General features: G+C 34.8%; 1 protein-coding gene across 2 annotated transcripts in view; it reads right to left on the bottom strand.

The window, feature by feature from the left end:
- ZNF280D (zinc finger protein 280D) overlaps window positions 1-23609 on the bottom strand; it is a 103042-nt gene that overhangs the window by 18331 nt on the left and 61102 nt on the right. For both annotated transcript variants that reach the window (XM_087821311.1, XM_016208522.2), the window contains exons 15-18: window positions 19374-19436; window positions 14584-14702; window positions 14398-14434; window positions 2428-2473 (exon numbers count right to left, since the gene is read on the bottom strand). In XM_087821311.1, coding sequence (XP_087677437.1) covers window positions 2428-2473; window positions 14398-14434; window positions 14584-14702; window positions 19374-19436 — 265 coding nt within the window. The remainder of the gene's footprint in view (window positions 1-2427; window positions 2474-14397; window positions 14435-14583; window positions 14703-19373; window positions 19437-23609) is intronic.

The following is a 23609-nucleotide window of genomic DNA, read 5'->3' as shown; positions in this document are numbered from 1 at the left end:
AGTATGTTAAATGCTTTGGTAGAAAAAGGACGACAACATGCATGACTAGAATGGGAATTTTAGAATCAATGCTAATGCTAAAAAAACAAATTAAAAAATCCACAATGATAGATATAAAAAATGCCTTTGGCCCCGCCAGTGTGACTCAGTGGTTGAGCACTGACCTAGGATCTAGGAGATACAGTTCAATTCCCAGTCAGGGCACATGCCCAGGTTGCGGGCTCGATCCCCAGTGAGGGGCGTGCAGGAGGCAGTTGATCAATGACTCTCTCATCACTGATGTTTCTATCTCTCTCCTCTCCCTTCTTCTCTCTGAAATCAATAAAGATATACAGTGGTGCCTCGATTTTCCAACGTCTCCGCTGACGAACATTTTGGTTTACAAACACTGTAAACCTGGAAATAAATGCTTCGGTTTTCTAACATACCTCGGAAGTCAAACAAGCCACACGGCTTCCCACTGTGTGCAAGGTCCTGAGGTCTAGTTATGGTCTGTTGATCCCTTGGTTTTTGAACATTTCAGAACTCGAAGGGTCTTCTGGAACGGATTACATTAGAAAACCGAGGTACCACTCTAGTTTAAAAAGAAACAAACCTTTGACGGGCTCATCAGTAGACCTGACACAACTAAAAAATCAATCAATAGGTCCATAGACAGAAATTACCCAAATTGAAATACAAAGAGAAGTGTGTGAGTGTGTGTGTGTGTGTGTGTGTGTGTGTGTGTGTGTGTTGGGGGGAATGAGGGGGAATGGGGTATAGAAACCAGAACGGGCATCTAAGAACAGGGACTAACATCCAATGATATAACACAAGTGAAACTGGAACCCCAGAAATTGAATATACAAAACAGCTCAGAGAACACCAATCAGGACAAATGCAAAAAATAAATACAAAAACAGATAAACATATAAATAAACAAATGAACAAACCAAACTTAAGTCATATCGTGTTTAAACTAATGAAGACTAAAGACAAAATGAAGATAAAATTTTGAGGGCAACAAAAGAAAAATGACGTATTACATACAGATATAGAAACAAAGATAAAAATTACAGTAAGACATCTCATCAGAAAATATGCAAGCCAAGAGACAATAAAATGCCTTCTTTCAATTGCTCAAAAAAAAAGAAACAAAACTATCAACGCTTTATACTCACAAAAAATATCCTTAAAAAGTGGAAAATTTTTTTCATAAAAATAGCATGCAAGAATTATCAGTAGATGTGTAAAGAAATATAGCAAAGGAAGTTCTTTAGGCCAACAGAATATGACACTGGCCAGAAAAGAAGAGCTACATAAAGAAATGAAGACTACTGGAAATAGTAGACATGAAGGTAAATGTAATATTATTTTTAAAAGTTTTTAATTGCTCTACAAAATAAATGACTAAAGCAAAAACAGTAACACTGTATTCTGTCCTTATAAGTAATTTAAAATACATGACAACAAGAGAAAAAAAAGAACACAAAAACTACCAATATCAGGAATGAAAGAGAGGATTAATCACTGCAGAATCCACAGACATTTAAAATAATAAACAATTCTCTACACATAAATTCAACATCTCCGATTAAATGTTCCAATTCCTTAAAAACCACAAACTACCAAAACTACTCAAGAATAAACAGATAACCAAAATATCCTATTATCTATTAACGACATTTATTTGTAGTTAAAAACCTTTCATACAAAAGAAAACTTTCTGTGGTATAATAAAAAGCCACTTGGAAGGAGGCTGCTACTTCTGCCTGGGTTTCACTTATTCACTGTAGAAGACAAATGTTAAACCTGCCTCACTTCCTTATATTCAGGAAAAAAACCCACAAATAATATTAAGTAATATTTTTAAAAAGTAACATCAAGAAAGCAAATACTTGAGCAAAATTATTTCTAACTTTAGAAATTAGAAATTTCTCATTTATTAGACTAGACTGCCCAGTAAATAACATTTAATATGATAACCCTGAATGTTATATTCACAGTACCTCCTAAAGGTAGCTAAAGCATAGTTACTATATATCCAAAATATTTCCATTTAAAAAATTAAATATTTGAGAGTCTAAATTCCCCCCAAAATTATATCATCTGGAAAGATTAATTTTCCAGTGTACCAAATATTTGAGGATTTACTGATTTCAGGATTTTTAAATCATAAACTTACTTTCATTGCACACTAATTGAACTAAACAGGCAAGTGAAATATATAATGTCTTTGTCAAAATAAATCACCTTACAATTTTACTTAGGATTAGATATTATTATATCTAATGAAAATTTTTTAAAATCTCAATTTTTTTCCTGATAGCATGCCAATAATTGTTACCGAAGTATGCACATTGAATTAAAATGTTTTTTCAAATAATACACACCAATAATACTATCCAATGTATAAACTTTTAAGGTATAAAATATGATAAAATTTACCTCAGACACAGGTTTTTGTTCCTTAGTGGGAGCTTCATTTTTTAATCTTGAAAACAAAATAAGTATTGAATTTTTTATAATTACAATGGAAACATATAAAACAATACAATTTAAATAAACAACGTAACATAACTAAAACAATTTCAAAAAAAGATTTACTCTTTAAAAAATAAAAGTAGGCTGTATGGTTAATATATATGATATGCATTAGTATTGACTATTAAAGGACTTAAAAAGTGAGAAAATATATTTTATCTATGGTGAAATTCATTATGATTAGTCCATTTTAGTATCTATTACAATTAACTTACTTTAGAGGTGATAAAATCACAGAAATTTAGAATTTTGTAGGATATATTCTCTTAAAAACCTTGATAAGCATCGCTCAAATATTAACTATAACTTTTTTAAACTTCTTGATTTCTAAAACTATACTAATTGTAACTTATTACATTAACTAAGGCATATGCCACCTATAGAACCTTTTAAAATAATCAGTTCAATATAAAAGCTAACTTTTCAAAACTATTTTTATTTCAGAAACTATGATGAGTAAATATTATTTGCTGATATTATATATTAAAATTTGTATAAGTAGGGGGCCTACCTGATCTGAAATGTCATTAATACAGAGTTGAGTATTTCATAACTTTATGAAGGTTTAGTAGCTATTCTTAAGTATTAATATATTTAACATTAGCAACAACTATACTAACTTAAATTTCACGAATACAAATGAAGACATCTAGTAGGATAGAGTGTCAACCACGCTAAAAGCTACTCTCATAGTATTTGAAATATGGAAGTGGGAAACACCTCCCTTCTTTATCTATTCTCTGAGGGTAAATTTTAAAAATTAGGACTATAAAATGCTAATGCCTTACTAGATATTAATTAAAAATTTAACTGTGTACAATTACTTATCTGTGTTTTAGTTATTACGTGAAATCGCAAATAACTTAAAATAGAGCATATCCTTTTTTGCATAAGCACTATAATGGTAATACATTAAAATAATTAGAACTAAATTACTAAACAAATGTAAACAAATAAAGTCTGTACAGAAAATGAACAAAATGCACAAATGTCAATTGTTTTCAGGTTAAAGATTTATAAATTCTCTCAACAATAATTGTGAACAATAATATGCATAAAGATAAAATAACATCTAGAGTACAGTACAACTTCACTGCTTTAATGATTTTATATGGGAAAATAATAGTTCTAAGAATAACATGTATAAAGTAGTAAAAAAAAACAAAAATTAGTCTGATGAAACAAAAAGAAGGGATTAGGTTAATGAAGTTTTGAAATAAATTTATAAATTACAATTGATTTTTATTTCTAAGCATTTAATAATCTTAAACTCGGTTTGAAAAACTGGAACAAATTGGTCACAAAGCAACTTAAAAGTATTTTATAAAAGCCTTTTCTTTTTCAGCCTACTGTTGAAAATGTTATCAAAGACCTTGTATTCTTAAGAAATATTATCATGCTAACCATTGTGACAGATGGCTATTCTAATAAATTGATTTTATGCAGCAATTAAAATGAAAGCTATTAAGCATGTGTTACTATTACTGATTTCAACTGGAGACATTGAGTTCTTCTAATATCTCTGTAAGGGAGGCTGGTAACAAGACTTATTTTTTTATTATTCTTCATTTTACTGGCTAAGAAACTAATAAATGAGAACAAAATAAATTGTTGAAATAACTAGTATTAAGAGGCTTATCAAAATTGGGATGCCAATTTTGTTTGTGTTTTAACCATACTGGTACACAGTTTAAGGAACAGAATTATAATAACCAGTAAAACATTTAGGAAAATCTAAAAAAAAAAAACCGCATTAGAAAAGTATACTATACAAAATTTCATTGAGTTATCACATTCATCACTAAAATGTGTACAGTACTACATTTCTATAACTATAAAAGCATACTTAAGATTAACAAATTACAATACACTATGAATATATCATTAACATTTTTTGAAAAGAAAAAAGTTTTTACCTGTAATTCTTATTCATTAAAGATACTTGCTGGAATAGTTATCATTTGAGATATTCAGTTGCCTGGTAGAAGACAGTGAAATTTGCTAAGCTCAAAGTTCTGAACTAAGGACCTACCATTACATGGTTACACTTTTTACCTGTGAATGTTGCCATAATATTTTGTAGAAAAACATAGCATAGCATTTAAAACAAACACTACTTAAAACTTCAACATAAAGAAAACAGGACAGGTGATCAATTTCAACAACAAATCATTAGAGATCAAGAATGCAAATAAGTAATTTTTCTACCGTATATAAACCTGCTAAAATAAATCTTTCTGACCTATTTCTCAAGGGCAATCCTTTCCCTCTGAAGCTGAAAATGAAATAAATGTTCCTACTTGCATTATTCTGCAGGTCAGATGACCAATTCAAGGCTACATGTAAAATGAGTATTTTGGGTCAATTACATTAGTGTGTTATTTTGAAGTTTCATTCACACTCTAAACATACCATGGTATGGGGAAAGGAGCTATAAGGGGGGAAATGTTCAGATTCATTTCAGCCAGGCCACACTTTCTTTCCAATCACATTTAAAAGCCAAAAATTTCAATGCTAATTTTCAAAATTTAATTCTCAATTTAAGAATACTTGTAAGCATACTATAAAAAAGCTGGAAAGAGGTTGTACAAGTAGCCAGTAGTAGTCAACCAGTTCTCAATACCCTCCACTTAGACATTCAGGATTAAATTTAAGATACTGACCATCATACTAATAAATAATAGTAAAACATCTAGTACACCATTTCTGATCATTTGTTCTGAGAGGTGTTAATAGGTATTATGTATGGAAAGGGTAGCTGAGCTAAACATTTACCGGGTTGCACATATATCAGGTATTGTGCTAAGAGTTCCAGTCCAAAATTAAGACACAGTCCTTCCTTTCAAGAAGTTCACTGTCAAGAAAACATATTGAAGCAAATGTTTACAGAATTGTAAAGTGCTAGAAAAAAGACATCTCTATGACTCAGTGGCTGTATTAAGAAAGGACTACGCTACTATGAAGGTGAAAGAGGTGAGGAAGCAGTGAAGACACTACAGTGAACTTGGTTTGCAGCAAAAGCAAAGCCCTGGCCGGTGTAGCTAGGTTGGTTGAGTGTTGTCCTGTACACCGAAAGGTCATGGCTTCAATTCCCAGTCAGGGCACAAACCTAGAATGCGGGTTTGATTCCAGTCAGGGTGCAATACGGGACGAGGCAGCCCATCAATGTTTCTGTTTCTTTCTCTTTCCAGCCCCCCTTAACCCCCTCTAACAATCAATGAATATGTCCTCGAGTGAAGATTAAAAAAAACACAAGAGCAAAACAGGGGAAGGGGATTCAAGGCAGAGTAAAGGCAAAGAAATATAAAACAAGATGGCAATGATATGAGACCCTGAGTGATCTCATATGACTGGTATGTAGGGAATAAGGTAGAAAAACTTGAAGATGCAGAGATAGCAGGGGCCACTTCAGAAAAAGTCCTACTTGCCAGGCTAAAGTGTTTATGCTCAGAACTTTATTCTGAGGTTAACAGGAAAGTATGGCCAGATTTGTGCAACAGAAAGAAAAAGGACAGCATTAAAAGAGGGTAGGCCCAGCTGGCATTGCTCAGCAGTTGAGCACTGACCTACGATCCAGGAGATAGAGGTTCGATTCCCAGGCAGGATACATGCCTGGGTTGAGGGCTCGGTCCGCAGTAGGGGGAGTGCAGGAGGCAGCCGATCAATGACTCTCTCATCATTGATGTTTCTATCTCTCTCTTCCTCTCCCTTCCTCTCTCTGAAATCAATAAAAGATATATTTTTTAAAAAGAGGGTAGGCTCTAGTCTGGGTGTACATGTAAGAGACAGTTAATGACTGTCTTAAGTAAAGCAGAAGCAATATCATGGAGAAGACGAAGTTTAGACAGATGATAAATGGTAAAACCAACAGAATATAAGTACCAACTGGATAAACATAAATGAGAAGAGCAAATATGTGCCCCCAAATGTCTTCCTTGAGTCGCAAGAGAAATGGAATTCCTTTAACCAAGATAGAAAATTCAAGGGTAGAAAAGCATATTTTGCAGAAAAAAATGAATTCAGTTTTGGACATACTGAATTTGAGGTGCCTGCAGAACATTCATATGGAAATATTTATCATTCAGACCTGTTCAGTCTTGTATACCTCATCCTTAGAAACAACTCCAACCGTCACTTCTATACAAATAATTCCAAATCATCGTCTAGAGCATGACCCCTCCGAGGTCAAATAAATATTCTCTTCAATATTCACAGACCCGAAAATTCCCACATTAAAGAAACTATTTAACTTTAATTTGCATTTCCTAAGTTTATTTGACCATGGAAACTTTTTCCCTCAGACAATTTATAAATTACTGACATTAGTTCACAAAACAGAATTTGGAAAATACTAACCTAGTTACCTTCTTCTATAGAAATGTGAGAATTACTTTCATAAGAGTATATGTAGAATGTTAAATGTACTGAGGAACAATGTGAATGATTTAATTTTCTCAAGGTCAAAAAGCATCCTTGATTTTGCTACTGGAGATAAGGATATGTGGCATTCTGAATTCATCTTCTCAAAAGAACAAATTAGGACATGTAGGTATAACCACTACTGAATAATAGAATCTCAGAACTCTAGAACAAGTCAGCACTCATCTTTACAAATAGGGAACCAAGGCTCCAAGGGCACCTGAACTCCCTTGGTTTTCCTCCCTTGTCATTAGCCACTCTTCAGTTTCCTCTGACAATTCCTCATTTTCCTAATCTTTTATTATCAGCTTCCCCAGAGCTCAGTCTGTGGATCTTGTCTTCTCTCTAGCTCTACTGTATCTTTTGGTTATCTCACACAGTCCCATGACTTTTTTTATTGAATTTTTTTTTATTTTGGGACAATTGTATACGCACATGCAGCTGTAAGGAGGAATATAAAATTCCATGTACCCTTTGTGCAGTTTCCCCCAATGATAACATCTTACAAAATTATAGTACAATATCATAACCAGGATATTGACAGTGATTCAATACACCAGTATTATTCATGTTTCAACTTTAGTTGTATTCATTCCCATTACATTTAAAAATGCTAAATGATATTTACAGCCTAGAACAGTCCCCTAAACTCATACAGGTCAATGACAATGACATCCCCACTTGGTTTCTAATAGGTATGTCAAACTAAAACATGTCGCAGATCAGTCCTCATCTTCCCTCCCAAATCTATTCCTACAAGCCTTTCCCATTTAATATCAATGCCATCCAGTTGCTCAGACCAGTAAGTGTGGAATAATTCTCAACACTCTCTCTCATACTTCACATCCAAATCATCAACAAATTCAAAATATATCCAAAATCAAACCTCAGATGGCCTACATTGCTAGCAGCTTAGCCCAGGACCCAACCATCTCCTACCTGGATTATTACAACAGCCTCCCTAACTAATCTCTCTGATTCTGCTGTACGTCTTCTACAGTTAATTCTTAAGACAGCAGCTAGAGTAATATAAACACTTTGCTGTATTTAAGGGTTTATTGTTCATTGTGGGTTTTACTGAGTTATAAAACATTTTCTATTCAAAATCCTCTAATGGCTTATCTCAGAGTTAAAAGCCAAATGCCTTACAATGGTCAATAAGGTTCTATAGGACATGGTCCGCATTGCTTTACAGGCCCCATCTCCTACTGGCCTCCTTCTTGTTCAATCAATGCCAGCCAAACCAGTCTCTCTGCAGTTCCTTCAGGTCTTTCCCAAAATAACATCTCTCAGTGAGGTCTTCCCTGACCACAAAATTTTAAATGGCAGCCAACAAGTTCTCACACTGTACTTCCTTATCCCCCTTCCCTAACTTCAGTTTCTCCATAGTATCGGCCACCATTTAACAACTGGCATACTATATCTTTTAGTTACATTTTATTATCTTTCACCACAAAACCATAAGCTTCATGAGGACAGAGATTTCAGTCCATTTCTTTAGCACCTAGAACAGAGCTAGGCACAAAGTAGATGCTCAAGAAATATTCACAGAATAAATAAATGCAATCCAAAGAGGTGAGGTGTTTTACCAGAATGTGACAAAATAGGGCAAGGATCCATGTCTCTGTAGTTCAGGAGTCACTTTTTCTAAGAATGGAGTTGGACTCAAACTGACTCACTCTCACTTTTTATTCAGTGAGAAAAAATATTCAAAAGCACACATGCATGAAATAGCAATTTCTGATCAGGTGAATAAACTATTTAGAAGAACTCGATCAGACTCAAGCTAAAACTTGTTAGTACCAAATTAAAATTCAACCATCTAAAATAAGCAAATTTTGTACTAAGCACCTTAAATGTTTTATTTAAACCATATTTTTAAAAAAGTTATAGATGATATAACTTTAAGAGTTTAAATAAGAAAATAAACTTAAGTGCTAGCCATTTTGGCTCAGAGAATCGGCCTCTGGACTGAAAGGTCCCAGGTTCGATTCCAGCCAAGGACACGTGCCTCAGTTGCAGGCGCAATACCCAGCCCAGGTCAGGGCTAGTGCAGGAGGCAACCAATTGATGTCTCTTTCTAACATTGATGTGTTTTTTTCTATCTCTCCTTTACACTCTCTCCGAAAAGCAATGGAAAAAATGTCCTCAGGTGAGAATTAAAAATAAATAAATAAAAAGAAATTTGATAATACTATAAAATAAAGTCCTATGGAACCTATGGAAGAACACAAAGCAGTACCCTTACACTGTTATATCAAGAATGTATTCCAGCCCGGCCGGGCATGGCTCAGCGGTTGAGCGTCGGCCTAGGATCCAGGCGATCGGGGTTCGATTCCCGGTCAGGGCACATGCCCTGGTTATGGGCTCAATCAATGACTCTCTCATCATTGATGTTTCTATCTCTCTCTCCCTCTCCTTTCCTCTCCCTGAAATCAATAAAGATATATTTAAAAAAAAGAAAAAAAGAATGTATTCCATCTTATTTTTAAATTATAACCAAGGAAGAACAAATATCTGTAAATGAAAAAGGAATTTATGTTAACAATAGAAATATGTTGTTTCTGGGCAAAATTATAACGTATTTATAAAAATTGCATAGATAGAAGGTGAATGATAAAACTTTCCTAGAGAGAGATAAGGAAATAAAGACTAGTATATCACCAAGTCCACCTAAAACCCCTTTTAGAGCTGTTGGAAGATCATTCATATACAGTAGAAATTAGTCTGGAAGTTTAAAATTAATGGATTAAAAATTACTTTATATTTTTATCTTTATTGTTGAAAGTATTACAGGTGTACCATTTTCCTCCCAATTCACCCCCTCCCCCTCACTCCCACCCCCTCCCCAGGCCTTCATCCCATTATTGTCTGTGTTTATGGGTTATGTATATATGAAAAAACTTCTTTGGTTAGTATCTTCTCACCCACCCCTCCTTCCCTCTGAGATACAGCAAACCGTTGCATGCTTCAGTGTCTCTGGGTCTATTTTGTTTGTCACTTTCTTTTGTTCATTAGCAGCTTCTTAAAGAAGACCCTGCAACATTTCATGTAGTACTGGTTTGGCGGTGAATAACTCCGTTAGCTTCTTCTGATCTGTGAAGCTCTTTATCTGACCTTCAATTCTAAATGATAGCTTTGCTGGGTAATCTTGTTGTAGGTTCTTGCTTTTCATTACTTTTGATATTTCTTGCCACTCCCTTCTGGCCTGCAAGGTTTCTGTTGAGCAATCAGCTGACAGTTGTATGGCTGCTCCCTTGTAGGAAACTAACTGCTTCTCTCTTGCTGCTTTTAAGATTCTCTGTCTTTATCCTTTGGCATTTAAATTATGCTGTATCTTGGTGTGGGCGTCTTTGGGTTCATGATGTTTCAGACTCTCTGTGCTTCCTGGACTTGGAAGTCTATTTCTTTCTACAGGTAGGGGAAGTTCTCTGTCATTAATTTTTCAAATAGGTTTTCAATTTCTTGCTCTCTTTCCTCTCCTTCTGGCATCCCCATAATGCAAGTATTGGGACGCTTGAAGTTGTACCAGTGACTCCTTACACTATCTTTGTATTTCTGGACTTTTTTTCCTTTTTGCTATTCTGATAGGGTGGTTTTTGCTTCCCCATATTCCAAATTGATTCTTGGTGTCCCCATATTCCAAATTGATTCAACACCTCTACTGTTGATTCCCTGTAAATTATTCTTCCTTTCAGTTAGTATAGCATTCATTTCTGATTGGTACTTTATTATGTCATCAATGATCTCACTGGTTTCCTTAATAGTCTTACTAACATCCTTGAGCATACTCATACCCATTGTTTTGAACTCTATATTTAATAGCTTGCTTGATTCCACTTCATTTAGTTCTTTTTCTTGAGATTTCTTCTATTCTTTCATTTGTGACATGCTTCTTTTCCTCCACATTTTGGCTGCTTCCTGGTGTTTGTTTCTATGTATTAGGTAGAGCTGCTATGTCTCCTGGAATTGGTAGATGGGCAATGTGTAGTAGGTATCCTGTAGGGTCCAGTGACTCAGCCTCCCCAGTCACCAGAGCTGGACCTTCTAGGTGCTCCTTTGTGTGTGCTGTGTGCACTGTCCTATTGTAGTTGAGCCTTGGTTGCTATCGGCATCACTGGGAGGAAGTGACCCCCAGGCCAATCAGCTGTGAGGACCAGCTATAGCTACAGGCAAAGAGCTGCTGTTCTGGAGACTCCTCTATGGAATAGGATTTACTTCAGTGGAGCTTTGGTGTTCACCCAGTCTGCCCCTTAAGTGTGTCACTTGTGGATGTGGTAGGGTTGTAATCCAGCATGGTCAAAGCTGACCACCCATTGCACTGTCTCTGGGGCTTCCCGAGAGGTGCAAAGTCAGCCTCTGCCTGTGCCCTGCCCAGGGCTACCCAGCATGAGCTACACAACTACTTGTGCTGGGCTTGGAGGTGTCCAGGAGAGGCCAAGCTATGAAACAATGTAGGCTGCCACTAATGCCAGGCCTGGGGCCACTTATCAAGAAGTATGGGGCATGCTAAGGCTTGCTGCTGCTTGGTTGAGAGATTTTAGGAAAGTCCTAAGCCTGAGGCTAGAGAGGCCACTGCATAGAAAAGGCACTGGAAACAGCTTGCATGAGCTTGCAAATAGGGAGCGGCAGGGTCTCAGGGAGTCACCAGGGCTAGACGAAAGGTGTGAGTCAGGTTGATGGAGATTCAGAAAAGGTGCCCACCTACCTGCTCTGGGAGGAAAGGGCTGGTCACAGGAGCAATGGCCTCTGCCAGCTCTTCTGTCTGTGAGAAAGCTGCCCTCCAGCCCTCTCCCTGATTCCAGGCAAGTTAGTTCCTCCCTGAATGTCCCAGGTTCCTTTCAAGCTGCAGCCCTGCACTGGAGCTTAGAGGGAGCACGTCTGAATAAGTCCATGCATGAGTCCTTTAAGAGGAACTGCCTGGGACTCCCACAGCCTCCTCATCCCTCAGCCACAATCTCTGCTGGTTTTTACAGCCTGAAGTTGTGGGACTTCTCTTCCTGGCACTGGAACCCTGGGCTGTGGGGCCTGATGTGGGGCTGGAACCCCTCGCTCCTCAGAGAAACCTCCACCATCAAGATATCCCTCTGGTTTTAGCAAATTTTTTATTATTCATTGCAAGGAACATATTACATAATAAGTAGTCATCTAAATTGGCTTTGAATCTGTTGCAATGTAAAACAGTTCTAATTTTAAAGTCAAAAACACGACTGAGTCATACTTTTAGACTCTGCCTATCCTTATGGCAACTAAGATCACAAAAGGTGTTTTGCTTGTCTTTAAAGTTCAAGAAATCGGTATGAATAGTGACCTTTCACTTGTGCTGGAGGAAAAAATATAAGATGCACTAAGTAGATATACTTGTTAGTTAGCAAGCCAAATAATGAGGCTTCCCTAAAACAAAGCAATGCACCCATTTATATAGTAGATTCTACAGCATTTATATGAAACTATTAATAAATAATTCCTGAGGCATTTAAACAATACAACTTTTAATTAAAAGAAAATAACTTCAAAACTGTTTAGATCTTAATGTGATGTAACTAAAATAAACAAATGCCAATTTTTAAAATACATACAATGTGAAAAAAATATACATAAAAAAACAATTGCATTGTTAGTCCCTATATATTTTTTTCTATTTTTTAAATCCTCACCTGAGAATATGTTCATTGATTTTAGAGAGAAAGGGAGAGAGAGAGAGAGAGAGAGAGAGAGAAATCCATGTGAAAGAGAAATATGGATTGGTTGCCTCACATACACCCCCAACTGGGGATCGAACCCACAACCTAGGTATGTGCCCTGACCAGGAATTGAAACCACAACCTTTTTTGGTGTACAGGATGAAGCTCCAACTAACTGAGCTACCCAGCTGGGGTACCCCCATATTTTTTTAATGTTACCTTTACCCAAAAGAACTACATTAATGGCTAGGTAGATACTATGTGTTAGCCAGACAAACACAGAACTTTAAAACTTGTTTGAAGATCTACAAGAGGTTTTGTTAATTCTTTATACCTTAGAACTCACAATTATTAAGATGTTAATAATAGTAATCCCAAAATAAGACAGAGGATATAATAATGTCTAATGGTCTGAATAATAGCCAAATTAAAAAGCTCTAAGTAGGCAGCTATAGAGAATCTGTAGAAAGTTATCGGGAATCTCTTGGAAGTCTTAGCAAAACAAACAAACACTAAACAGTTTTAAAGCATAGAAAAGAATATAAATATAGACATCATAATATCAGTAAATTTGGAGAACATAAAACAATAAATAAATTTATTTTTAAAAAGCTGAGAATCAGTATTGTTGAAAAACTATAGAGCTACAACTGGTTACTATATTTTAAGTGACAATAAAAATAACTGCAATTTTGGAACATAATTGTAGAGACCTGTTGTTCCAAGGACATGAAAATAACTATTGCTTCCTAACAACCAAAGCGTTTATACTCCTTAGACTGCATTCATGCAAGAGGAAGATTAAAGGGCAGCAGCCAAAATGACTAAACTTCAACTTGGATGTTGAAGCACTGATTTGATGGGCTTTTCTTGGCCACAAGTTTAAGATCAAGAGCCAAAGTCCCCAGTGGAAATTTGTGCTCAATTTGGTGGCCTTTGAGACCATCTCTGGCTAAATTAGCATCAACCTTATGGGAGGCCAGCCATGAAGTAAGGGAGTCTCCCCAAGATCTGATTTCTTGAGACCACAACCTAGAGCAGGTCCCACTGTAAAATTATTCACATTCCTTGGAAAGAGTGAACAGGCACCAGTTGTGTCCATCGAAGGGGGACACTGTCCAGGTGTACCCTGGACATTTTTTGAAATCTCTGGGCTGCTTCTGCATCTGAAAAATAAGAAAAATAGCACAATGACAGACAACGAATGAGGAAAAAGACAATTATTGGGCCTAAACACTTAAGACTTATAAGAAATTAAGAAAGCAGACAAAACAGACAAAAAGACAAACAGCCATATCATCTGAAATGTATTATTCTGAAGGCAAGTACAGCAGAGAAAAACACAAATTATTTTAAGCAAAGTAAGAAATGACTATAGCAACAAAAGTTATTTTGGAAAGAGCCAACTGGAGAAAACAACATATGTTAAGATATGTCAACCTGACACAAAGATAAGGTGGAATAAAGAACCTAGTCCCATTTGAAGCTGAAAAAAGCTGAATAATGAGAGCTAGTGTCATGAACTTGGCTGCTTAACTGCCTTTGTGTAAGAAAACATCTCAGAACTTTGAACTTAGGAAATTCCAACTTGTCTTGCACCAGGTCATGAGCTCCATAGAGCAGGAACCTATTTCAACAAGCAGCTTTAAAAAAAAAAACACAAAAAAATAAAATACTTTAATATTTTTCATTTCTTTTAACTGTACATTTAAAAATGCAATAGTGCTAAAATCCATCAAAGTAAAATGCACCAAATAAAAATTAAACTTACTCAGAAAGATGTTCAGAAGTTGGGATATGAACAGAAACTGAAATCAGAAAAAAAGTTTTATATTTAAAACAGCAGATGAAATATGACGAGAATAACGATTTTATAAAGAACCTATATTGTGGGTGAGAAAAATAGTAAAAAATATATCAAAAATACAAAGTAACACAAATATATATATACACATACCTTTCTCTACCACAACTTGGCAAATATGAGTTTCCTGCTGACTCAAGTGTATAGCCATATTATCTGAGCCAGAGACATCAGCTAGGAAATCACAATTAAGGCACACTAGAGTAATGCCCCTAAAAAAGAAAAAAAAAGAAAATAGTATAAAAGAAAAAGGGTTTTTATCTTTTATGAAAATCCATATATAAGTTCAATAATTATTTTTTCATACTTTGCCTTTTGTGTCAAACTGTCAATCCCATTTTTGTTATATTAACTTGGCATAACAAAAATGATTCTCTAGAAAATGGCATAGCCATATCCAAATTACGTTATCATTTATTTATAGAAACTATTCTTTTTATAAACTTTTATTTTTCAGACCAGGTGCTAAAAGCTAGGAGTCAAGAGACTTAAAGCCCAGTGCTGGCTCCATTAACAACTTGTGTCACTTCAACAAGTCACAATCCACCTGTGCCTCTGCTCATCTGCAATGCAAGGGTATAGTAATCATTCATTCAATATATACTTACTAAGGCTGTCTTTACACACATACTACTACTGTACTGTATTGTGAATATAAATAAATAAAAATACAGTCTATGCTCTCACAAAGCTTACAATCTAGTGATTTAGGTGAGAAAAAAATTAGAAATGTTAAGGTTTTAAATATATAGGTCATGTTGTAGCTGTCATCAATTATGTACTATGTGTTAAAGGTTCTTCCATATATTATTTTGATTCTCATCACAACCACCCAAGTTTGATATTATTCTCATTTAACACTGAATTAATTAAAGTAGATAACTCACTACTAAAGTCAAAAGCTTGAGTTCCTCAGCATCCTTGCTCTGTGTAATGGTTCACTTGCTGGGGTCTAAACTACTCATTTCCTTACCAAACATTGAGTGCTGTAGTTCTTAAATGAAATAGGTAATGATTATAAATTTTTATAAAGCATAGGAAATAATTCCCACAGTCATCAATACTTTCTGTTGTATTCAGGGACAGTTTTTATACTCATTAGTTCAAATTGTGTAGCATTTGAAATATTTACACATAATTGGCATATTACAGTATGAGACAGTAGCCTTAAGATTATCATTAAAAATATGTTTAAACTTTTGATTTTTAGTTGAAAGGTATTTTAAAATATTAAGCTTGCAAAAGTATGAAAATGTTTCAGAAAACTTTAAAAAGCCACAATACGTTTATATTTGCAAGAGTTAAGAATTTGGGAGCTTGTTGAGTTAAGCATCTGAAGTACTGTTGAAAATAAAATATTTGTATAAATGATGTTAAGTTGTTTAAGGGAACTGAGTTGCAAATGAGACTGTTTAAAAAACTTAGTCTGTTCAACTTAAATGAACCTTATCAAACATTAATTAAAGGTCCTCTCAAAAGTGATTAAAATATACTTGATTTCTAAGTGCAATATTTTTAAGTTAAACTTAAAAGCTAAAGGAAAGTTAAGATTTAAATACTTAACTTTAATAACTATATAGTCTTTTCTATTAATAAATTGCCCTCACAGACACTAAAAGCAACCTCAAAAGTAAGTAGTAGCTAAATGCCTATTATACAGGATATAGTTAATTCGACCAGGATGGAATGCCCAACTCAAGTCTTCTCTAAACAGGGATTTGTAATTACAAGTTATAAGTATATAATAAAATTTATTGATCTGAGAAAATGGAGGCTGAGAATACTATGTTTGGGTCATCAATAGAGAGAGCTGGACTGCACAAAGAAAGGAGAATGGAACCCAAGTCTAGAGAAAATAATAAAGATAAGATCCTCCTCCTCAGCGGGTTAGACCAGAGAGAAGCCATGTCAGTAAGTGATGGCTTTCTGTTTCCCATTTTTGTTCTGGCTGTACCTCCTCCTCTTAGGGGTCCACGAGATTCTTTAGAATTCTGCTAATATATTATTTTTGTGTAGGTAAAAAAAAGGAAAAAAAATCATGTAATGCTATCAGTTATTGTCAATTTAACAAAGTATAAATTCATTTTTGAAATTCTCCACATACTTTAAATATTTAAGCATTTTACCAATATACAAATACAAACAAATAACATACCATAGGCTGACTTCTCCCCTGAAGCTCTAGTCTAACAGTCTGCTGTGTTTTTATAACTAGATTTCACACTGGCACATCAAAACTGACCATAAAACTAAAATCGTGTATTTCTTCCCCAAATCAACTCCTTCTGACTTGTCTTTCTTATGATGCTAATTCCTCTAACAACAAAGCTCAAACTACAGTTATCTCTGTATCTCCTTCCTTAAAACAGTCAATATGACAAGCATTTTATAATACTAACAATTTATTGAGTACTTATTCTGTGCCAGGCTAACGAATTTAGACATATCATCTCATCTAAATCTTACAACAACCCAAAAAATGTGCTATAATTCATTACCTTTTTATAGAGGGCAGTTAGCTTAGTATTCTACCAAGGACATAGAGATGGTAAAGGTCAGGACCACGTTTTAAATTGAGCACTCTGATTCCAGAGCTCATATTCTTAAAGATGATGCAATACCACCTCACCATTTTAACTCAAGCCCTTACTAAATCATTTAAAACTCTCACAATAGTCCTAATCTATAGGATTCACACATATCTAACTCACATGACTGCTGAAGGTGAGAAGGGTATCTTCAATTCAACCTTCCTTCAGTATTACAGAATCTTTGATGTAATATTCTCCAGTGCCCTCCAAATTAAGCCCAAACTCCTCAGTCTTATTTTCAATGCTTTCACTGGCTCTCAGCTCAAAACCACTGCCCCAGACTTCAAACTTACTATATGAACTTCATGCTCCATTCATCTGCTACTAGCTATTCAGTCTGTATGACTTCTACTTTTTCATTTCTGCACCTTTATTCATGCTATTTCTTCCAACCTGAATGCCGCTGTGTCTCCTCTATCAGTATAAACAATATTCATCCTTTAGAGCAAAGTATAACTAACACCCATCCAGAACATTCCAAGTAATCTCTCCCTCCTTTTAAATAAATAACCCTCACTGCACTTATTAAAATCTTCCTTGCATTATTAGTAATTTATGTTCACTTATATCCCCCATCCAATGAACTGTATATTCCCTGAAGACTGGTTCTAAGACTTTATCCACTTTCATCTTTATAGGAGCTGTACATTATATGCATGATAAAAGAATAATAAAGAGATAAAGAATGAATAGTCTATTCTAATAAAGAAGTAATTACAAAAATTATTGTTCTACACAATTATAAGTATGCTATATTCCATTCACAGGAATTGACCAATTTTTAATGATACCTATTCAAGTGGAGAAAAAAAATCCCACATCTTTAAAATAATATAGTTTACTTAAAAACAGAACAATTAAGCTTGACAACAGTGAGATAAAAATCAAACTAAAATCTCATCTTTTGAGTGCAAAATTCTTTTAAGCCTTATAAAAATTTTCAGCTGTCTAATATAGCTTAATCTACTTCATTGAACTTGGTAAATGTTTTAAAATTAGCACTAAAATACTTTTTAAACTGAATCAAATTTTATTTCCCTGTAAGCTACTGGCCCAACATCACAGATGGGACCTACTGTCCACATAAATCATTTTCAACATATACTATAATTTATTCAACAAATATTTACTGAGTGAACTCATCAATGCACGGAATAGACAAAAATCCATACCACACAGATTCTAGTATGAGGACACAGAAAATAAAAAAAGTAAAGTATAAAATATACCAGATGATGAAAGATGATGTAGAGAAAAATAAAGCGAAAATGGAGGTAGGGAGTGCTGCAGTGAAGCACAGGGAAAAGAATACAATTTTAAATTTTTGTTCTTTTACAAAGTAAATGTATGATGACTTCATCTTGACACTACTTGTTGCCACTGAAACAAATCTAGCAAGAGAATAAAGGCTAGCCATACCCCTAGTCTAAGGATATAATAAATGGAACTAGGTAATATCCAGTAGCAATCATTTAGATTTCCAAACTGGACATCCCAACATCAGGTTAAAAAAAAGTTATAACAAATCACAATGAGTTAACACTTTATGCCCATTAGGGTAGCTATAAATCAAAATGAGATAACAAATATAGGCAAAGAAGTGGAGAAGCTGGAACCCTCATATGCTACTGATGGGAACATAAAATAGTTGAGGTACTTTGTAAAACAGCCTGGCAGATCCTCCAAGGCTCAACACAGTTACCATATAACCCAGCAATTCCAAGCCCAGATATATACTAAAGAGAAATGAAAAGACATGCCCGGACAAAAACTTGTACACAAATGTTCATAGCAGCATTATTTATAATGGCTTCAAAGTTAAAATAACCTAAATGAATAAACAAACTATGGTATAGCCAGACAATGAAATATTATTTAGCAATAAAAAAATGAAGTACTGATATACATATATGAACATGAAAAACATGCTAAATGGAAGAAGCCAATCACAAAAGATCACATATTGTATCATTCCATTTATATGAAATGTCCAAAATAGGCAAATCTATAGATACAGAAGATTAGTGGTTACTTAGGGATTGGTAAAGTTGGAAGGAAACAGGGATGGCCTTAATGGGTACAGAGTTTCTCCTTGGAGTGATAAAAATGTACTAATATTACCTGTGGTGATGGCTGCACAACTTGGTAAATAGACTAAAAACTATTAATTGTACAATTTAAGTATGTGAATTGCATAGTATATGAATTATACCTCATTAAGGATATTATATAAAAAATGTTAAGTCATAAAATCTTTCAACAGAAAGAATAAAAATAAAATCAACTAGTTACCTGAGATTTTCTGAATGCTTCTTAAAAATACAAAACCTTTTACTTGGACGATTACTGTGAAAGCTGGAGAGACAAAACAGATTTTATTAATTTTATTCTACAGTAGTCACATTAACTTATAGCTATATGTCAAGTCTAAACTTAAATTTAAGTTTCTAGTTTTGAGTAAAAGATCATGACATAAATAAAATAATATTTGTCATTCCTTGTAATTCAGAATTTTATCTTATATTCCATTTTATCTATTTATTTTCTAATAACACAAATTTCCCTAAACATTTGCCTATATGATTAGTACTCTCATCATCACACAAAAGGAAATATTAAAGTTTTCTAAAAATTAAAAAACAAATTTTTTAATCTGCTAAAGAGTTGAAAACAATTTTAATTTTTTGCTACTATTTTTGCTATAATATAAAAGGTTATCATGAATAATCATTTTTTAAATCATTTCCCAATCTTAACATCCTCACGTTAGGGAAGGGGGATAGAATCTAAATGATCTTGGGAGTAAACAGTACTCAAACTAAATGCCACTGTTTACCACTTATAAAATCAAACACTTAAGGAGTTCTTTGCAGTTACTAGCAAGGGTTTAAAAAAAAAACTTAAAGCAGAACTCATGAACTAAAACAGTGCTTCCCCTAAGCACAGAACAGAAAACCACTAAAGAAGCTTTGTAACCAATCATAGCTTTTATATACCCTTTTAAGTCTGGTAAGGAAAGCTACCCTGTACTAGAGAAAGACAGGGTTAGTTTAACACAATGTAACTAAAAGTGGAGTCATGGATTTAAAATCAGCATCACCTGGGAGTTTATTTCGAAATGCAAAGTCTTGTGTTCCCTCACACACCTATGAATTAATCTCTGGCAGTGGAGCCCAGGAATATGTTTTAACAAGCTTTTTCAGTAATTCTTATGCAAGCTAAAATCTGAGAGGCAGTAGCCCTAGCTTGCACTGACAGCCTCTCCCACTCCACCTTGACCCCTGCCAAGTAGCCAAGTAACCAGGTCACTTTCAGATACAAGGTAACTATTACCAACACAGCATGTATGTATGAGAAAAGAAATACTGACTAGCTATAATCCCCAGAAAATATGCTCACATATCTAAGTCATTTCTTCAATTGCGGATAGCTACTATTAAGAGTATACAAATTTAAGACAACATCACAGAAATAATTAAATAGTATTTTTAGAAGAAAACATCATGGTGTTGGTAAACACACCACTGTGTTTCCTCAGAGTAATGAGTCCAACATTTTATCTGACTGCCAAAGAATGTGAGCCGAAATAAGTTATTTTTTTAAAAACAGCGATTTCTTCGTTCTCAAACTCAGACTGTTTTGGTTTACTTACTATGGGAGGGGAAGGGAGGGGAGATTACATTTTAGGGCTTTTATGATGTTTTCCATTTCTGTCTGTAACTTGTACCTTATTAAAACATTGGTACTTTTAAAATTTGTTGTCTGAATCCAGTTTTAATTTAGCTCCCTATCTATAAAAAGAGACATAATGCACCTCTTTATTTGTATTTATTACATGAATTGCATACTTACAACTTCGTGTATAATAGGAATGAATCTCTAGCTAAGAAATAAAAACTACCCTTCTTACAATTAGATCTGTATAAAGTTACTAACAATATACAAATAAATCTAAAGAAGAGAGAAAAAACGTTAGGCTTTTTATTACAATGTAGTTAAAAAACATGATGTTAAAGTCTAGGTTTTAAAAATTCACCACCTGGTTATATGACTATATAATTATCAAAACTCATTAAGCTATTCTTTAAAAATAGGTAAATTTTATTTTGTATAAATTATACCTCAGCCCTGGCCAGTGTTGTTCAGTGGGAGCATCAGCTCACACACCGAAGGATCTCTGGTTCGATTCCCGGTCAAGGGCATGTACCTGGATTGCAGGTTCGATTCCCCAGCCCAGGTTGGGGTGTGTGCAGGAGGAAACCAATTGTGTGTGTGTGTGTGTGTGTGTGTGTGTGTGTGTCTCTCTCTCTCTCTCTCTCTCTCCCCCCACCTTCTCTAAAATTAATGGGGGGAAAATATCCTCAGGCGAGATTAACAAAACAACACAAAAAAGTGGCCTGACCAAATATGCCTACTCTAGAAACATAAGAAAGAAAAGAACAGAAGGGGGGGGGGAACTACAGACAAGAGACCAGGTATGATGCTATCACAATTATCTAACTAGTTTTCTGATGACTATTATTGAAGTCAATAAATCTATATAAAATATATATTAAACTCAAGCATATCTTATAAAAATTGAGTACTTTTTTTTTTTAATCCTTTGCTTTTCAGAGAGAGAGGGAGGGAGGGAAAGAGGGAGGGAGGGGAAACACTGATGTGAGAGAGACACGTTGATTGGCTGCCTCCCGCATGAGCCCCCATGGGCCAGGGATTAAGCCCGCACCCGAGGTATGTGCCCTTGTATGGGAATGAATCCAGGACCCTTCAGTCCAAGGCTCCAACCACTGAGCCAAACCGACTAGGACAGTACTGTCATATTTATTGTATAGGAATAGATTATTATACCAACATTCTTTCTCCTTGGAAATTTTTTAAATCACCCTTCAAAGCCTAAGCGAAATATCATTTATAGGACACCTTCCCTTATTCTTAAAGAATTCATTTTTACCTCCTCTATGCTCTCATGGCTGTTTGCTTATCACATTAAGTTAGGTAAATAGTATATCTTTCCTGCTAAATTGTAAAATTAAAGGCAAGGACTTTATCCACAATACCTAATATTGACAACTTAGAAAAAATAATAGCTCTAATTACTTGAAAACCTCCTAAATGCAAATTCATATTATTAAGCACTTTAATTTTACATTTTCTTTAATAATCACAGTAACTTTCTTTTGAAGAAAAGGAAACTAGGAGTCAGGTTAAGTAACTTGCCCAAGTCACAAAGAGAATTAATAAATAAATGATGAAGCTTAGATTAAAATACAGATTTATCTGATTATTCACCACAAGCCTGCCATACTTCTTAGCAAAGAGCAAACTCGATTAGAAAAAGAGATAATAAAATATTTATGTCTGTTGGCTTAATTCTATATGTTAAAAAAAAAAGCCTTCTTAAACATGATATTGAAGAAAAATACCAATATTACATAGCAATTTGTCTGGATTTTCTTTTTTTACGGAGACTCCTATTGCTACCTAAAAGCTATAAGTAAGAAGCAATAAAACCACCAAATCCAAATAATGCTTGTCTTTACAAACAAAAAAACAAAAATCACTTAAAAATTACATGTTTAATGATGTTCTTCTTTGAAAAAAGTCTTATTCCAAAAATATTCCAACTCCATCACTACTTTTGAATATCCTCTTTTGAGGTTTTATGTAGAGCCTTTTATAATTACAACAAATGATGACTATCACTTTCTGTCTGTAATGTTGTAGGTGACATGGTGAATACAAAGAGCCCCTTCTTTCAAGGAGATATGAAGACACATACAAATGTAACAAAAGGCAGAACTGATGGATGGTACACAACTCAAAGTAAGGAATGATCCTTGTGAGTGGCTGTGGTGATCAAACACTTCAAAGAAGGTTAACTGAAAGGAAGGGCAGGGATATTCCAGAGACTAACAAAAATAAGGAATGCCACTGTCAAAAATGAGTATAGGAAGCCTGGCCAGTGCTGCTCAGTGGCTGAGTGTCAACCCATGAGCCAAGAGGTCCCCAGCTCGATTCCCAGTCAGCATACAGCCGGGTTGTGGGCTCGATCCCCAGTGGAGGGCATGTGGGAGGCAGCTGGTCTATGTTTCTCTCGCTCCCATTAAAAAAAAAAAAAAAAAAAAAAAAAGAGTACAGGAAAAGACTTCACTCTGAAGAAGAGTAGTCAATTTATGGGGATGGGAGTCTTTCCAGAATGATTGGGGCAAACAGAAGACCAGAGGGGAAAAGACGAATTGAGAGTACAGAAGTGGTATGGGTAGGAATTAAAGGTACTCATCCTCTGGAGAAAATGTAACTTCTGTACCTACAGAACTCAAGCTTATAACAAGAATCCAAACTTGGCCAGAGGGACTGGTGGTCATTCAATGGGAGATACCAAACGCAGTGAGACAAGAGTACCAGTGAGGCAGAGAAAAAGGGAAAGGTTAGATCTACCACACCCTAACAGTGACAATGGAAACCTTCAGTTCCACATGAAGCTAACGTTGAGTAAACACTTAGCGTGTGGGATGACAATGAAATGCA

The sequence above is a fragment of the Miniopterus natalensis genome, chromosome 1 (genome assembly GCF_054644295.1).
Source record: "Miniopterus natalensis isolate mMinNat1 chromosome 1, mMinNat1.hap1, whole genome shotgun sequence".
In the NCBI taxonomy this organism is placed as follows: Eukaryota; Metazoa; Chordata; class Mammalia; order Chiroptera; family Miniopteridae; genus Miniopterus; species Miniopterus natalensis.
The sequence above is the reverse complement of the archived record's forward strand: the minus strand, read 5'-3'. Positions and strand labels throughout refer to the sequence as shown.